General features: G+C 36.9%; 1 protein-coding gene across 5 annotated transcripts in view; it reads left to right on the top strand.

The window, feature by feature from the left end:
* The first annotated feature begins 1,083 nt into the window (after positions 1–1,083).
* Positions 1,084–19,567, top strand: part of ssbp2a (single stranded DNA binding protein 2a) — a 34,385-nt gene continuing 15,901 nt past the window's right edge. Inside the window, exons 1-4 of one of the 5 annotated variants that reach the window (XM_081366954.1) lie at positions 1,084–1,409; positions 14,331–14,403; positions 17,014–17,075; positions 18,023–18,107. In XM_081366954.1, the coding sequence (XP_081223080.1) occupies positions 1,357–1,409; positions 14,331–14,403; positions 17,014–17,075; positions 18,023–18,107 (273 nt within the window). In that variant the 5' untranslated portion in view covers positions 1,084–1,356. The remainder of the gene's footprint in view (positions 1,410–14,330; positions 14,404–17,013; positions 17,076–18,022; positions 18,108–19,567) is intronic. The other 4 variants (XM_081366952.1, XM_081366955.1, XR_014030262.1 and 1 more) reach the window with 4 other exon arrangements.

Raw genomic sequence — 19,567 nt, 5'->3', positions numbered from 1 at the left:
TACACACTACAATATACACACACACACACTTATATATATATATATATATATATATATATATATATATATATATATATATATATATATATATATATATATATATATTGGTCAGCTTGGTCATCTGCATTTTCCGGATCAGATTCGGGCTCGAATTGATAGCTGTAGTATAACCTGTCATTATTGCTTTGGGAGCTGATGTTCCAAATATGGTAAAGGGCGTGACATTTCCGTCACACGCTTAAGGTATTCGGGCCAATCAGAATGCACTGGATCTCTGGCCAATCAGCGCACACTGGACTTTTCAGAACGATTAACTTTGTACAAATCTACGCGTTTCAGAAAGGCAGGGCATATAAATTGTCTCTGTAGAGGAGCAATAATAATTTACGGTATGTGTAAAATAATGACTTTTTTTAAAACCTAAAACCATGTAAACACATTGCATTAAACCAAATAATGTTGTTTTTAGAACCGTCACATGACTCGCTTTAAAATTATTTCAGCATACTAATCTTGGTCTGTATATTACTGGATTGTTTTGTTCACTAGATGGCAGTGTATCATAGTTGACTCTCGCTTACAAGTAGTTTGCCCCAAGATCAGTACAGAACCAGTACAGACTGGACAGACAAAACTCAAAAGTCGATGATGAAAATGATGATGATGATGATAATAATAATAATAATAATAATAATAATAATAATAATAATATAACTAGTTGCTTATTAGCATGCATATTACTAGGATATTGGCTGTTTATTTGTAGCCTACTTATGAAGCACATTTTAATGCCTTATTCTTCATGACCATTTTCTACATCCTAAATCCAGCCCAGTTCATACCCAAACCTTATTAATAAACAGCAATTAGGAGTTAATTGAGGCAAAAGTCGTAGCTACGTAACTACGTACATTGAGGAAGTGTTTAAAAAGCAAAATCACTTGTCACTTAGGAATTAAGACATTTGATGGCTTGTGAGGGGGAAATGTCATCAAAATCAATTGTATTGTGTGCAGTCACACACTTTCTTAGTCAGCCTTTATGTCATGCTTGTGGGGTCAGACATCAGATTCACCGGATCACAGGGGGCGTGGCTGCAGTCAGAGCGAAAGAGAGAAAGGTGTTGAGTGGGCGAGGCCATTTAGGTTATTTGCTCAAAAAATCGAGAGAGAGGGGGAGAGAGAGAGGGAGAGAGAGAGGGAGAGAGAGAGGGAGAGAGAGAGGGAGAGGGGGCGCCTGTTCTTCACCGCCGTCCATCCAATGGTGAGGAGTAGACTGAGTCGCTATGGTGACGAGATTGTTTCGACGGAGGCTGTGATGGGTTGACAGGTGCGTGACAGTCGCGTCTGTGCAAGCATGTACGCCAAAGGCAAGAACAGCGTGCCATCGGACAGTCAAGCCCGAGAAAAGTAAGTTATATTGAGCAGGCGGTGGACGAGGAATTCTCGCGGTCACATCTGCAGTCGCACACACACATTTGGACAGAGAAGACATTTAAAAGACAGCAGCTGGCGCATGTACGCTTTGCTCCTCAAGTTACGCGCTTTCTGCATTATGAGAAAATATTTTTATATCACTATGTGTATCCTGTGATCATGTATTAGCTTATATAATTATCAAGAATAATTTAGTTTCCTTCAACGTTCTTGAGCAGTCGATGGCAGAATCTTTCTTATACAGCACGTAGTTAACTTACTCGGATAGTTTGCTTCGCTTTTCCTTTGTACCAAAGTGTTTTGCATTTTGAGTGACCTTTCAGCTGTCCATCTGAATGTCTCTTGGCTTGTTTTCAGTGTTTTAGAAATGTTGACTGATCGTAAACAAATCAGGCTTGGTTGTGTTATGTTATGTTGTTCTTAAAAGGTGCTGTGCAAGGATACTCAAATCATTTCACGGTTATTGGTAGTTGACAAATAGCATGGGCATTCACTTTTTTATTTTAAACATCAAGATTTTAGGCTTAAATGTTTATACATTTTTACAGGAAATTGTTTTTTTAGGTGCTTTAACCATTCATTTTGGTTTCACCATCTGTTTTAAAAGGGTTAGTTCACCCAAAAATTATTGGCGGACGCTGGTCATGTGTGTGATGCTGGCCAATAGTGAGCTTATTTTTATACGTACAACCCAGAAGCGATGCAGTTACACTATGTGAACTCACTCAGAGGCCCACACATAAGAAAATAAATAATTGTCATTATTTTTTGTTTGTTTTTGTGCACAAAAAGTATTCTTGTCGCTTGATAAACTTATGGTTGAGCCACTGTAGTCATTTGGACTATTTTAGGCTAAACATTGTCTTTACTAACTTTCCGCGCCGGCAAGTTTCAATTACATAGAAGCCTATGGAGGAGTGAGACAGCTCTCAGATTTAATCCAAAATATTTTAATTTGTGTTCCGAAGATGAACGAAAGTCTTATGGGTTGGAACAACATGAGGGTGAGTAATTACTGACAGAATTGTCATTTTTTGGGTGAACTAACCCTTTAAGGTTTTCTTATTTTTTTGCTGTTCACTTCAATAGTCCAGTGGTGTGATATTCTCCTTTTTTTTTAAGTTTTACACATACGTTTTACACATAAAGTGAACATCACCTCCAATTATGTTCATTCACATGAAGTTATTCTAAGTATTAGAAACAGCTTTTTTTATATGGACCAACAAGCAGTGAGTCCTGACATCACAGTTCCAAACTAAATTCATAGTCAAAGACAACACTAAGGCCTGGTTTCAAAGACATGGCTTAGATTACACCAGGATTAGTTCAATTAGGACATAGCTTTCTAAAATATGCCTTAGGAAACGTTACTGGTGTGCATCTTGAGAAAAACCATGGCAAGTTGCTTTCTGTTAAAACAGCTCAAACATGCATTTTAGAACTATAGGCTTAATCCTTGTCTTTGAAACCATGGGTTTAGGTGTTATAATGTGTGGAAGGTGGTGTCATTGTATTGTATGTTGGGTGTTGTCAATCCCTTAGCAAGTTTAGGCCGAGGGCCACGCATATATCTGTCTAAACTTTAATTTTAGTTTATCCTCTACATTTGAACAATGACAGTTGAACAATATAACTGGATTAAAACAAATGTATAGTGAAGGTAAACCTTGTAGGCCTATAGAGCTGGTAAGTCCCGCCCCTTCCGCTAACCCCACTGGACCTCTAGGTTAAAAAATTGTCAATGCAAGTGAATGTGAGAAAATAATTATTTTCTGGTCCCGTTTGAATTTTGCCATGAATGTGAACATTTGTTGTCTGTGAATTTTTTATATAATTTTTCGTGTGAAGAATGCTATAATTTAGTGGGTAGAAGTTTGATACGGTTAGACTTTGTGTGAGAGCACTTTGTGGACTACAACTCTTCGCTGCTTTCGACGGGAATCTGAAGAAAGAACAGCCCATTTGGTTTGAATGGTGACATTTGGGTACAAAACACACAAGCATCTCGATCTGTCTCCATAGATTATCGCAGCATTAGCACCGTGATTTGACAAGTGGAGGGAAAATGTGTTATGGGGTGACGTCACATAGGCGACATGTAGTCTTTCTCGTTATGTGTTTTCCACAACTGCTAGCCAAAGAATCATACAATATACTGTCAAACTCGTAACATGAAAAATTATATAAAAAATTCACAGACAACATATGTTCACATTCATGGCAAAATTCAAACGGGACCAGAAAATAATTATTTTCTCACATTCACTTGCATTGACGATTTTTCAACCTAGAGGTCCCCTTGGGGTTTTACGGATGGGCAGGACTTACCAGCTCTATATTGAACAGCAATCTTAAGCATCATCTTAACTTATAAATTGCTCTGATTTTAGACAGCTGTGAAGACCAGCAAATATTTAGGCTATAAGCTCACCCTGTAGTCAGTGGTTTGTAGGCCTATCTCAGTTTGAGGAGTCACATTTGTTCAATCTTCACTATCAGGAACGTGATTAAAACTCCCCTATAAGTAGCAATTTGACCTAGATAGCCACTGCAGTTAGACTTCCATAGTTAAGTATTCTCAAAACTCTCTATGGTTTTAGGGCTTCACTCTCTATATATAAAAGGTCCCAAATTAACATTTGACAGCTGCTAAAAGTGAGTAAAAATTGGCTTTGGTAAGTAAATAAAATGTCAGCTGGGCTGTAACTTTATTAGGAACTACAACAACATATGGTTTAAACTCTCACTGATGTAAGTGATCTGAGCCATTCAAATCAAAGACATACAAACCGTCTACTAAAGAAAACACCTGTCACAACGTGTCTTCCAACAGTTTTTAGCTCAGTGGAAAATGTACTATAGGATGTTTATCTAGAATGCCTGAATCCTTTTCTTCTCCAGAACTCCATATGTGGAATACACATTTGAGCTGCCACAACAAAAAAGAATGAAACAAAATCAGAATGTTTTTTTTTAGTTTCCATAGATATCCGAAAGGAAAAAGTTCAATAATTCAGCTGTCATTGAGATATAAATGTATTTTTTTTTTTTTTTTACATTAATGCATCGGCAGATGTTTTTATCCAAAACAATTAACACTGCATTCAAGCATTTTTTTATTTTATTTCATTCATTACTTGGAACTCAAACCCATGACCTTGGTGTTGCATCAGCAGCATCGTGCTTTTTACTGACCTCAAAAACATTTTTACAGTTTCATTACAGTTGGAGAAATATTTATGACCCATAAATTGTCTTAAACCACTGACCATTGGCAGGTGTGGCCAAAAGTTCATTTTGAATCCTGCATACATATACTTTAAAATATTGTTTCACTAAATACTTTTATATACTTATACTATAAAGTTCCAGAATGATGCGTTTCAAGTATATGTTCTAATGTGGTGAAAAGTGTAATTTCTCTGTTCTGCAGTTTTGTTCAGTTTGTTAGAGAATGACTGGTTGTCGTTCCTGCTGCTGGAACAGTTTTTCCGCAGAGTGGTTGGCCTCTGATATTTCTCTCCATCATTGATATGCAAGCGGCATCACACCGGCCCTACTGCAAGGTTAAGCAACCGTGACGGCATGGCTTAGAAACCGGCTAGGAGTATTTTCTCTCTGTCTTTAGCCTGTGTGTAATACAGCCTTCCTTTTTTATTCACAAATCACACACAGTCTGTGTGGTCCTATAGTTTTTCCATGCGTCCTTTGACCTATTTGAAATCCAGCAGAGTTTCTCCATTATTGTCGCTTTGGCCTGTGTCTAGCTGTAAACTAGACTAAGATCTTCTGCTAAGATTGTGTTGTAAGTTCTTTTCCAGAGCTGCACATTTTCTCCATGCTTTCATCTGCAAGATAAGCTGGCATTTCCTGTTGTCGTGGAGAAAGGCATTGTTTCTCGAGGTGTTGTGCAGCATGCTTTGGTCTAAACCCCTGAACTTCTGGTTTTCATTCAGACTGTACACATTTTTTACCATCTACATGCCTGCTCCAGTCAAACACCATTTTTAAAAAAATATTAAACACACACACTTATAAGCTGTGTTGTATTTTATTTTTTATAAAATGATTTCTGTTGACACATTATGATAAAGATGTAAGCAAACCACATTCATATTAACCCAGTAGAGCATCTTAATTAATCCAGAATAGGCTGAGGAATGTAGCATTGTTCTGTCCACACAGGATATGAGTTTCATTCCTTAGACTTACCTAGATGGCCTTTTCCCCTCTGAAATTGTTCTGTTGTTCTTTCATAGCTCCATTTTTTTTCCAGCAGTGTTTTTCCAAACAGACTGATTTTTTTTCCAACTGACACCATTTTAAAATTCAGCCATGAACATGATTTGCTTAGAATAAATGTACAAAACTAAATTGAGTTATTAAATTGATCAAACGTGATAGTAAATTTTCATTGTAACAAAAAAGTTTCTATTTCAAATTTTTTCTTTTGAACTTGCTGTTCACAAAAATATTAAGCTGCACTATTTTCAACATTTATAATAATAGGCTAACTGTTTCTTGAGCAGCAAATCAGAATATTAGAATGATTTCTGAAGGATCATGTGAAGATCTGAAGACTGGAGTAATGATGCTGAAATTTTAGCTTTGACATTACTGGGTTAAATTACATTTTAAAATATATCAAAATAGAAAACTTATTTTAAATGGTTATAATATCTTTGTTTAAATACTTTTTTGCTGTATTTTTGATCAAATAAATGCAGCCTTGGTAAGCATAAGAGACAAAAAAATATTACTGACTAATTTCTTTACTCTTGTGTGTATGTAGCCTATATAACGTATTATACGGTATCTTCTGCAAAAATATGCATCCCTGTATTCCGCCATTGTCTGTTGGCTACACATCAAAGGTCAAAATGACCATAATGTGTATAAATGTATAATGTTTCAAATGTTTAGTTAAAGATGTCAGATACTGATGTTTCACGCACACTGTTTTGTTAAATAAAAGCGACTTGTAATCTGTCAGCTATTTTACAAACCATGGTTGCGATCATTTTCCACCGTTATCCTCATGTCACTCTCCTTCCTCCTTTTCAGCTCTCACCATTAATCATTTATGAGTTCCTGCTTTCCTGTCTCTCCTCTTCTACCCATCTCTATATTTGTCTTTCTGTGTTCATCCCCTGTTCTCTTTCACTGCAACTACAGTAATGTGTCAAACACATACCCATAGACAGATTTGTCCCAATGATACAAATGCACACAGAGACACCCCGCTCTCTAATGTCTCTTGGGAAATGAATCTGTTTGCATCTAGCGAGTGTATGGCAGTCAATGAAGATGTTGTCAGTTCTGGAGAATGGGAAAGAGCGCTGTGTTGATGGGATGAGGACACAGCATGAGGTTAATGATGCACTCTTGCCACTGTTCTGTTCTGTCATTATTACCTCTCTTTATATCATTTCTCATATTGATTGTACAGCTAGTGTCTTGAGCTGTGAGGTCATTTTATTTTTTTTATTTATACATTGTAATTTTATTGATCTAAATAAGTGCCCCTACTTGCTATTTTAAAGTTTCCTAATGTTGTTTTGGAGTCTCCTACAACAGGTTTACATGCATCAAAGGTCAAAAAACTTTCATTTTCTCATAAAATTCTTTTGCACATCACTACATTTTCAATGATTCTGAAACGACTCGTCAGATGAATCAGTCTCTCTAAATCCATCCTTTCCGCAAGCTTCTCTGCTCTGATTGGCCATCTGGGTCTACCATGATTGGTCTACCGCGTACAGCGCGCATCAAAACAAAAACGGCCATTGCCATAACAACGTCAGCTCTGCGTGTCCTGAGGCTTCCTACACTGTAAACTAAACACAGTAACGAACAATGACGTCGATTTTACCATATCAATCTGAGAGCGAGTCCGATGATGAAACACTGGAAGAACTATTCATTCATCCCGAACCTCCATCGCAAGATCAACTCGAGTAGGACGTTTCTCAGTGATACACTACTCAGTTTGAGGCACATTATGAGATGTTGCAACTGTATCAGCATTAAGTGCATGTCCATCAACAAACAGATTATTTTACTTATTTATTTACCGAGTATTTTTCTAATTTATTGTGGTGAACACGTGGAAACTATCAATAACAGTGCATTAGCCGAGCTCTAGCGTGAATGACTGATGAAATATAAACGTTGGTAAAACAAGTATTGCTTCATGCTTAATCTTTACTCAGTTTTAGGTAATAGTGGCCCACAACTGATTAGCAGGAGTATTTCAGTAAGACAGTAAGAATGTGAGTAACCAGTTAGCAGGAGACCTACACAATATAAAACTAAAAACTAAGTATTTTGAACACCCATCTTTCAAGAGCAAGCGGTTTGCGATTCCTGCATTGAACTCTGGGATTTGAGAAGTCGTCAGTAAAATAAAGCTAAACACATCGCTAAACTGATTGACGTTGTGGTGTCTTTCTAACTTGTGAGAGGCTGTAGTCACATTTGGTTGTGCGCAGCGGCAAAAGTCCTCCGAAGGAAACCTAGATGCGGTAAGCGAGGGATAATTTTTTTTTTCTTACATTACTTTTACTTTTATACTTTAAGTAGTTTTGAAACAAGTACTTTTATACTTTTACTTGAGTAAAAAGCTTGACTTGATACTTCAACTTCTACAGAAGTCTTTTTAAACCCTATCTATACTTCTACCTGAGTAATGAATGTGAATACTTTTGACACCTCTGATTTTAACCACTGATTCTTCACATGCTCGTCCTTGGGCAGTGAAAAAATACTGGCTTTACCTTCACATTGTAGAGCACAGCGTCTTCTCAACATGATGCTCTACAGTATCCACAGGAATCAACTGCCAGTTTGAGGGGGTTCAAGTTTACTCTGGTGTCTGTGTGCGCAATAAGTGGGCGGGCAATATGCTAATGTTTTGTCTTGACGTCACAACGAAACGGCTTATGACTCGTTTGAAAAACGATTCATTTCATTGACTCAGAGTTGACTCTTACTTTTGAAAGACAATAACTTTATATAGGGTGCACTTTCAGATTTAAAACTTTGCAGGATGTTTTCCTTCACATAGACCTATGTTACACACTACATGAAAGGTAATTTTCAAAAATCCATAATAGGGGCAGTTTAAAGTTATTTATAATTTGATTATGAGTTTGTTAATTAATGTTTTGATCAATAGTCCTTAGTTAGCTATTAAAAACTGGCTTAATATCCATCTTGTGCTCATTAATCATTTTATTTAAGGTTGATTACTTGGCTATTTGTATTTTAGTCTTTCTATTGCTTTTTTTTTTATCTTTTTTTAATTTTAGATTGTTGGTTGGTTGTTATATTTCTTCGGCCTGTACTAAAAGCCTAAGGAGGGAAAAGTTTATTTCTATATATATATATATATATAGAGAGAGAGAGAGAGAGCCCCTTGTCTCTGTCAAATAAAATACATTTTTCATTAATTCAGCTTAAAGCACAATGGAAATGATCTGTCTATGTAGGTCAACTCTGTCTAATTGGAGTTTAAGGCAGGCATCATTAATATTGTCCATACTGGAATTAAACTTCATCATGTAACTTGACTGCAAGGCATGAATAATAGCTCAAATTGTGTGACTTGTGGAGAAGTGCTATTAGTTTTTAAAGCAACTTACACGTGTCTAAAGCTGCGTTTCCACCGAAATTACACGGAATAATTTGTTCTAGGAATTTTCCACGAGACCTGTTGCTTTCTGCGTTTACACCACGGTCTAAAGTACAGTGAAGATTAGGCAAATTAGTCCGGTGACGTAGGACTGCAAGCACCTCAACATATTTTTAAACCAATCAGCATGTCAGCGCCCAAGTCCCACCCCCGAAAGTTCCTGAACTTTGAGAAAGTACTATCTTGTAAGCAGGGACTTTCTGAGGGGGATTTTTTCTACCCGGAACTTCATTTAGATCCTGCTCCTGTGGTCGAAACACACCGAGTACCACCACAAAGTTCCCAGTTCCTGGGGAAAGTTCCTGTGGTGGAAACGCGGGTTAAGTGATATTCACCAGATAATGAAACAAAGTGAAAAAATCTTGTAGACTTTGAGGTTTGACCAGTAAGCAACTACTTAGCAACTACCCAGAACCACCAAGCAATGTTCTAGCTACTATTCAGAATACCATAACAACCAATAGCAGTACTGTGGCAATCATACAACACCCAGACCTTATGCTCCAGAGAAATAAGGTGCAGCCATATATAATTTGTCTTTGAACTTCGGTTATTGCAGTAGTTCTGTATATTTCTATGGCATCGTTGTCGAAGAGTATTTAGCTAGTGATGTGGATTCACTTGTTGTAGAGTTAACGAAAGTTATCATGAGCATTGTAATGTTTGAAGCAGATGTCATAACAAATGTCTGTAGACCGGGAAGATTTTAAAACTAGCGGTTCATTCATAAATCCGTAAGATCTTACCTTCCTGCTGTGGAAACACAAACCGGAAAACAGAACACAACCGGCACAGTGCTGAAAAGGTCTAGGCTATTGGAGGAAAATATTAAAATCTCATTTTAAAGTGTCAATAACTGTTATTCTTAAACTCTTGAAGCCTAGCCTAGTTTCTTTTCTGCTTCTGTTTGAAGATTTTGGATTTTGTTCATTTGGAGAAAGGGGAAGACTGCCGGAAAGATCCTCTCTCTGTCTCTTTTCTATCCTTCGTCATTAGAATATGAAAGTTTGCTGACAGTCTCAGGAGGATTGATTCTCAGGACCCCCCATCATTCCTCCAATCTCCAAATCTCCTCCCTCAATCTCGCTTGTGTGTGATCTTGGTTTGCCAATGTTCCTCTGTCATTATTCCACTAGTACTTTCTTCTCTTGCTCAAACACTGTCTTATACATTGTAGTGAATGTTCGTCATATTTTTATTTTTGTTTTGTGTGAGTGTATGCGCATACTCTGAACATTTGGAGGTCGTTCTGTGCATCAAGTGTTGTGTCTGCAGAAACAAGCAGGAGAGAGAATACGTCGTCTGCGTACATGTGAAATATTTTTTAATAAGGTGCCGCTGGACTCTGCTGACTCAGGTTCCCTCACACATTCATGGAGGATACTAAAAAAAAAATCAATATGAAAATCCTCTATACAATAAACTTTCACCTACAAAAATAACCAAATGTTATCGCAGAGATATGGAACTCTTAAAAATTACAAATGAGATTGTAAAACTGAAAGTGAAATGGTGAACTGAATAGTAATGGAAGACTGAACTCTCTGTGAACTCAGTGTTTGGCAAAAGTTTGTCGTGATTATGATATCCAAACTAGGACTTGAGTTGCCTTATTAAAATCACATATGGGTTGCTTAACCATATGAGATGATACACAGCTAGAATTAAAAGCATAGTGTATCCAAAAATATATTCCCTCTTGTTTTCCATATAATGAAACTGAATCAAAAAGAAATGACAGAAATAAAAATGACAGATGACAAAAAGAGCACCATAACGACTAGGCGCATTAGTCCGTATGACTACATTCTTCTGAGGTCATAGCTTTGTGTGAGGAACAGAGTGGAATTAAAGTCATTATTCGCTAAAAATCTTTCCCTCTGCTGTAACTCTCAAATCTCGTTTGAGCAATATTGAAAATGGACATTGCCAGGTTCATGGTTTTGTTTAGTGTGGTTTAATTCAGTTCTGTTCTGTCTCCCTGTCATTATTTGATCTGATTTCTTAGTTTGTCACCTAGGTTACCGTTAATTAATAATTCTGTTCAGCTGGTCTTGATTAGTTCCCTTTGTTTGCTCTTTGTATTTAAAGTTAAACCCTGTGTTTCATTTTGTTCCTGGGGCTCGTTCTTCGTACGTTGCTTAAAACATCCGAGATCAAATGAGACATCCAAGATGATATCATCGTGCTAATCATGATCCGGCTAATTAGGTTCTTCGAACACACTTGCCGGATATGATTAGTATAGCTGGATTGAGTTATCTGAGATAATTGCGCGTTCATGCGCTGGTTTAAAAGGGGATATGTATCGATAGTAGAAACATTGATCAGCAACGCTGCTATTGGCTGTTCAGCGTGGCCAAAGAGCGGGCTCAGTTTTTCTCCTCAGCAGAGCAAGAACTAATATTCGAAGTTTATTCAGAATTTTAATGTTTAATCAAAACGCCAGGGAACACCTCAAAGTCTGCAAATGCCAGGAGAGAGGGCTGAAAAAAGTAGCAGACAATTGAAATCCATTAGAAGTGGCCATGTTAGATGTTTTTAACACTTATCCTATATATTTGTATTTTAATAATTGCATAATTACTTTGTTCATTGTAATGTCAGAGTCACCACACTAGAACACGGGAACAAATAAAAGTGAAGTACAAAAATTTTCTACATAATGGTAATTTTTTGTTATATTATAGTCTCTTTTATAAAAGGCACTGTTAAATAAATGGTGTTCTGTTTATAAAAGCAACCAAGAAAAAGGCTGAGAAAAAAAAAAGAAAAGAAAAGATCTTAGTAGCCTACACTATAAAATAATTTTTGCTGCATTAAATTAAGGCCGTATAGTCATTTCAACTGTTAAATCTTGAGTAATGATGAATTGCTTTGACTTGTGAAAGTGAAAACTGATAAACTTATGTTATATTTTGCCATAAGTTATTGATCTCATTTTTCCAGAGTGTAGTTCATTGTAATGACATTGTGTTTTCCTCTTTTGTGCACTTTTACATAATACACACTTGTATCTGTTCCCAAGAAAGTGGTGGCTGAAATATGTGCAGTAAGTGGACATTTCCAAAGGAAAGAAAGTATAAGACTTTGTCATTTCCATTTGTTTCCATTGCACTGGACAGTGAATAAAGCCTCTCAGATAACTGTCATATGGAGGAACTAGCCTACCTGCAAGTGCATAAATAACTTTACTTAATTTATACTTGTATGCTTTATGGCTGCAATATAAGTTGCAGGATTCCACATCTACAGAAAGGCCTACAGAAGAGTCTGCACAGACAGAGGAGACATAGCTTTTCCTTTTTATTTGTTGCATGAGGCATGTGTTTAATATCTCTTGTTGCAGGCACTTGACGACTGGCTTTTCTTTACAAAGGACAATTGAAATAAAACTCAAGGAACTAAGCATATTTGTCTTTTATTAAACATTTAATGTTTAATTTTTTTATTTTTTTTTTGGCAATGTTGTCTAATATGGCACATGCAACAATGTCACAGGCCCTGTCAGTGCAACCCTCAGACTTTTCAGACACTGAAATCTTCCCTTTAGTTAGCCAAAGTTCATATCATTGTGTGCCCTTGTCCTGGCTAGAGCTGCATTGTAACTGGTTTGGGTCAGGGAATGGGGTCATAAAACACCTGTCTGCAGGCAGGAACATGTCATAATCATCTATGAAAAAATGCAGTTCTGTTAGGATCAGCATAAGTGTATGTAATACAGTGAGCTTGATATTTAATTGTGGAACTTTCCTTACCACTTTCAAATAATGTGCATAAATGTGAATCTCTGAAAATGCTTAAGTCATACACAGATCCTGGCCATTTTGCTTTCACATTTGTGATATGGAAGATTTTAGTCAATTGCCTTTTTTTATTTGATATAATATTACTAATCTGGAATATTAAGAATCAAGAATAACTGGGCTACACATTTACATTGTGAACTCCCTTTCTGTTCACATAATTCCCTTCATTGAGGCCTTGATGGCAGTCTATTGTGTAGCCTATAGTCTATGGTACCAATCACGATAGTGAAGCCTGAGTGACATATACTGTAATCGGCATGGTCATGATTGCACGATCTTCATAAAAAATTATGATAGCCTAAAAAAACAACTGCTTTACAACATTGGGTCTTAAGTGGCTTGGAAATGCCACAAAAAAAACCTAAATGACACGACAGACAGCACTTGCCATCAAGTTCTCTGCATCTCCAATAGTGTAAAGGAAAGAGCCACTCGCAAATAATCATAGGGCAATGCAAACAGTTCGTGCTGTAGTTAAAGCCCGACTCCGACAAGTCGAAAATAAATGTGCGTTTCCAACAAATTAATAATGTAAACGACAATCTCACGAGTCACAAGAAAAAATATATATCTCAGAAAGTGCACTATTGCGCTGGACTTCCTGTATCAGCTCCGCTTATGAAGCCGCAGTCTAATCCTGTTAACATGAAATAATAAGCTTGCTCCCGAGCAGGTTTAAGCTTGCGCACCTGTTGCTATGACAACAAGTCTAGGATGAGCTTCGAAGAACCAAACAATCCAAGATCATGCCAAATCGAGAACAATCAAATCCAGCTAAGTGAGTTAGCGACGTACGAAGAACAGGCCCCTGGTCTTTTCTTGCTTAAGTGTAGTTGTTCTGTTTGTTTTTCTCCTGATAATTAAAAATACTTTCTGCTTTCATTTTGAGTCGTGTAATGTATTATACTACACGTGACACACATACGATATTGAACATTTTCATATTTGGTGAATTAACACAAATTTCAATCTTTCAGTCTTTTTTCTCACACAGACCTCTCATATGGCTTCAGGGGACTTGAAATGATATTGCATGTGTACTTTTATGTCATTTTTGGAGCTGAATTGGTCACCATTCACTTCCACTGTATGGAAAAAGTAGTATTAACACTCTGCTAAAAATCTCCTTTTGTGTCTTACAAAATAAAGTCAGCTATACGGGTTTGGAACAACATGAAAACGTGTAAATGATGACTGAATTTAAATTTTTGGCTGAACTATCAAGTTAAGTTACTTTGCTATTTCAAAGAGGACATGATAATTATTTCTAATGAATTATTTTAGGAAACTGAACAATTGAGTTTTATCCTGAAGGATCTTATACAGTATATGACATGATGCTTTTAAAGTAGGTTTCCTCAATATCTTCTTAATTTTCTGTCTCGGCAGGTTAGCTCTGTATGTGTACGAATATCTGCTACATGTGGGAGCTCAGAAATCAGCGCAGACCTTTCTGTCAGAGGTAAGTGAACCAGTCATTTGCATTTTCACTAAGACCTTTACTGTGAATAAGGTGGACAATTTAAGATACTTTTTAGGAGGTAATATTTACATGTACCAGTGACTGGCACTAGAAACTGGGCAAACTGTTTCTGTTTAATGGCACTGTCTCGTGGAGATACAGCGGGGGACTGTAAGCTTATTTACACAGATTCTCCTAAGCACTGAGTGTCCACTTGCTCTGCTCTTTAAATGAACATTGTTTATCTTCAACATGAAGTTAATGGCTTGTCATCCTCTGGAACTGTGTTTGGGAAAGATATGTTTATATGGGTGTCCACGACAGCTCACTTACTGATGACATGATCACTGACAAGATACAATTGAACAGTAAAAGTAAATGCAGATGCAGATGCAGAGTGTTCTAGCTCTGAGTCAAGTAAATATTTGCGAATGACAGCGGATCAGATAAATACTGGAACAGAACAAAGAGAGATGAGGGAAAATGGAATGAGACTGGCACGATGACAGAGGTAAAAACACAAAGGCTGGCCCACCACTCAGACGTGAACATCAACAAGCCAGACAGTGCTGTCGTGACTCAGTCCAGCCTCTGTGACTAAGCCACCCGCCCCGTCCATTGTGGCTGGTTTCCTTTGCGACTCCTGTCTTTTGCCACCCTGCTCATGTAACCAGTTCCCGCTGGACTCGAACCCAAAAATAGCAGTGGCTCTCGCAGCAGTGTATTGAGATAATGTTGGGCACACCCGTGTTGTTTATGGCAGCTGTCGTCAGTGCTTTAATGTCTGTAAACCCATCTCACATGGTCAGTGACAAAAACTGATGATCTCATCAAGATGGATGGTGTTTTCTGTTCCTGTTTAGTCTTAGAGAAAGAGTTGAGGAGAAAGGAGAAGGATGTGCAGAAGGTCTAAGCCTAAAGTATACTTCAGTTTTTCCCGTATCCGTACAGCCGAACACACAGGCTTTCAAAGTATACTTCATTTGAAAGCACTCACAAACACAGGTGTTCGACACATGCACACTAGAAAGTTTCATCCTTGTTCAGTGTCTGCACTATTTCTCTCCAGAAGTTATGAGCTAAAAAATGTACTTGTTTAAACTAGAGTCAGCATCATGAAATAGCACAGACTCTGATCAGCATTGCCGGTGGTTCTGTGGCTTACATTTTATCATTTTTTTATGATGTTGCAATTTTAAAAAAAAAAATAATTTAATTATAGTTCTGTCAGGACCACTACCGTCAAATATGATTGACAATTAGCATACAGTTTGGATTGGCGTTATGGTTCCGTTCTGGGAAAGAACTCCCTGCGCATCCATGCAGCCTAGCATGGATAAGAGCAGGGAGAGCAGCAATAATCCCCCTTGGGGTAAACAGAACAGAACCAACATGAAAATTTGCAAATATATTTAATTCAAGATTTTAAAGTACAACATTATTCGATAATTATTCTGATTCAAGGGGAATCAGAATGTCAAATCCTGACTGGACGAGAGGAGGAGCTGGGGATGGAGGAGGGTAATTAGCTCCTGAGAAACGCGATAGCTGCTGATAATACTGAAGGAGCTTATGTATATGGTGATAGGCGTCGTATTCCTATAGGTAGATGTGGATCAGCTGAGGGTCAGCTGATGCGAGCTTGACTAACGTGACCTGCCAGAACTAACGCTACGCTTGGTTTCTGTCATTTCAGTTCTCTGAGTCTTTGGCATGGTATTAGTAGTAGTAGCATTCAAATGACTTTCGAGTCATTGGTTCTCAAATCAAAGTCAAGTCAAATTTATTAATTTAGTCATATAGGCCTAAGTCACAAATTTGCTACTCGTGTCAGACTCAAGCCATGCAAGTCGAGACCCCTACCTCTGGTTGTTGCCATCTCCAGTAGTTTGTTGTTGTTGTATCTCATTCAGTCTTTCTTTTTCAACTGTGTATCAATGGGTGCAAAAAAACCTGTAGGTTCTTTTGTTAGTGGATCGTACATTGTATGTGCAGTTAGAAAAATCTGACTGTGCATGTACAGTACCTACATACTATGCTGCTGATGAAATTTGGATCACTTGCACTGAGTGCATACCCTTGCATACCTTTGCAATGTAAAAGCCAAAGTATACTTTAGGCTTTAATGGCTTGATAACTGACCTTCGCCAAATCCAGCCTGTTACTGACCAGTCTACCTTAGCAACTGTTGTCATCCACCATGTTTTCAGACAAGTTTTTGCTCTTTTTCTAAACCTATAGAAGTCCTGTGTGGTTGAATAGTATCAAACACTATTTTCCAGAAATTATACAACAATATAATAAAAAAACGTTGTCACTTCTTTGAAAATGTCCAATTCCTTCCCAAGTTAACCAAGGAGGATGGAGCTTAGCGAAGTGTCAGTTGGTTAACTGAATTGAATAATGACTGAGTCACACTGAGACTGTTTCAAACAGATGCCAAGTTACAGTTTTATCCCTCAGATTTATTCTAGGCACCATGTTTGACTCCGAGTTCAGCTCTCCATGGCAGAATTTGCCTTTAATTATGCTTAAATCACAAAGGGAGCACAGGTCAACTTGTCACTGAATCTTTATAACACTTCCTTTGTTCTCTGTTTAACTCGGCAGATCCGATGGGAGAAGAATATAACATTAGGAGAGCCGCCAGGGTTCTTGCACTCATGGTGGTGGTAAGAATATCTGCTATCAGATTTCTTTAGCACTATGTGAATGGGATTAGTGTCCTAAAATACGTTTGAGTTATAATTATTAGAATATGAACGTCTGTAATTTCATGGGATCTCTAGTTGATACTGAGGTGGAGTGGGGATTATGGAGATCATGTTGTCTGGATGTGTGCAACACGAAACCCATTTTTAAAAAAATTATAATAATATAATAATATTACAGTAAAGAATATATTAATTAAGGGAATTAATTAAGGTAGTGTAGTTTGTCATAAGACTCTCTTTAATGCTTTAATTCTCAGTACTTGACATAAGTTGTATTTTACTTTTACTTACTATGAATGGTGATAGAATGGTTAGATATGGCGATAAAGAAATATTGCTTATAATTATCAATGTTGAAAATTATAATATTATCAATGTTATTATAATCAATGTTCAATGTTGTGGTGTGCTTATTTTTTTTTTCATGATTCCTTATATGAAAAGAAAGTTCAAAAGAACAGCATTAATTTGACATTTTTTGTAACATTATAAATGTCTTTACTGTCAATTTTGATCAATTTAATTCATCCTTACTGAATAAACATATTAATTCCTTTCAAATGCCAAGATGCCAAGTTTCAAATAAAAAAATCTTACTGACCCCAAAGTTTTGAATGGTTGAGTAAATCACAGACATTCTCACCAATAATCAGTTCAATTTCTCTGAGGATCCCCAAGTTAGCTGAACAGTATATGCTTTGTAATTTATACAATGTTGTGCAAGAGAACAGACATATGTAATTCTGACGGGATAAAAAAAATCTCAAAGTACATCTGTGAAACAAACATTTCCTCAGGGAAAACTAGTCCCGTCCAAATAGAGCTTTAATTAACTGAGGATAGTGATTCATTCTCACACTGCAGTATTAGTCTTTTTATATTATATTGTGCATATTTTATCGCAGTGTTTTCTGGGACCTCTACTGTGCTGCTTCTGAGAGGAGAGAATCATGTGAACACTCAAGTGAAGCCAAAGCTTTCCATGACTATGTGAGTATAAATACATTCACCTGCAATGAGGATTAACAGGATGTTGTGCTGTTACCATGATTTTATTGGCTGCTGCTAACCACTAATAAACCAATTAATACATTTCACTGTTTTGAACTGTAAACAAAACCAGTAGGAATCCACTGACCTATAGAACAGCTCTGAGTGATTTAGAGCTGGTCCCTGAGAAGCCTTGCAGGATAATTGTGAGTGAGTGTACAGCTCATAGAAGGAGAGGAAAGGAGAGCAGGAGGGGAATGAAAGCGGGAAGGATGATAAATTGGTGGTCCGTGCTGGAGGCATTTGCAATGATGTCATACATTTGCGGTCATCTTGGCTAGAGGGAGGAGGACATCTTGACCTCTGTTCTGAGTGTGAAAGAGAGAGAAATAGAGATAGCAATAGAGAAAAATATGAAGTGTGATTTGATTAAAGGCTTGTCTAGAAGAAATAATGACCCATTTGGGTTAGTTCAAAATGAGCATAATAACCTCATTGTTCCTCTAATACCGCTAACACTGACTCCAACTACAAGTCAGGTGCCTGTTTATCTACCACAAATTATATTGACTTCAGGACCAGAATCATCAAGATTAACTGCTGACCAGCCACGGCTCATTACAGGAAGAGCCTCCACTTTTAGTTCATGTGTCAATCATGTGAAGTGCCACACTGATCCTCAGTCATGCATGAATTGATAAACACATGTCATTAAATCATATAATCCTCTAAAATGAGTCATAGATACATTAGACATATTTCCAGAAGTGATTTCATCTTAATTAACATATACATATATATATATATATATATATATTAGAGGTGGGAATCTCTAGGCACAGAGGGCTGCGATGCTAAAACGATTATTGATGCATCTTTTTTTTTTGTGTGACTACTTGGTACTTGTAAAGCAAAGTATTTATAATGACCCATAAATAATTTACTTCCAATACTTCCTATATTAATTTTATTAATAAACAAATGGAAGTGATTTGGCAAGTCAACTGTAAGGTTACATTTGCCAGCATATGTCCCAACATAGCAAAGAACCAACAGGAAAATAAATGTGTGCTTGTACTATTAGCATACTTGTAGTTAATGAATACAAACTTCAGCGTATTCTGAATCTCTAGCATATAATAATATAATTTTAACCAACATCTTCCTGTTATGTGCAATGAGCAATATAATCCTTCAGACAAAAAAAAAAACAAAGAATTATTTTGCTGTGGCAAAATCACAAACAGCTTTCGTTCAAAAATATAGAATTATGTACCAGCAGCTCTCATACAAACATAATGCTTGTGGACTTGCGCATATTGTGAATAATTAGTAACATACAAAGCCGCTCTTATAACTTACAACTAAAAAATAAAGAGTTATGACTTGAAATTTTTGCTGTATACCAACAATCAAAAACAGCTTATACAAAAAAAGTAAATGAACATCTGCAGAGAGTA

This window comes from Scardinius erythrophthalmus (assembly GCF_964197995.2).
Source record: "Scardinius erythrophthalmus genome assembly, chromosome: 5".
In the NCBI taxonomy this organism is placed as follows: domain Eukaryota; kingdom Metazoa; phylum Chordata; class Actinopteri; order Cypriniformes; family Leuciscidae; genus Scardinius; species Scardinius erythrophthalmus.
This window is presented reverse-complemented; position numbering and strand designations above follow the sequence as displayed.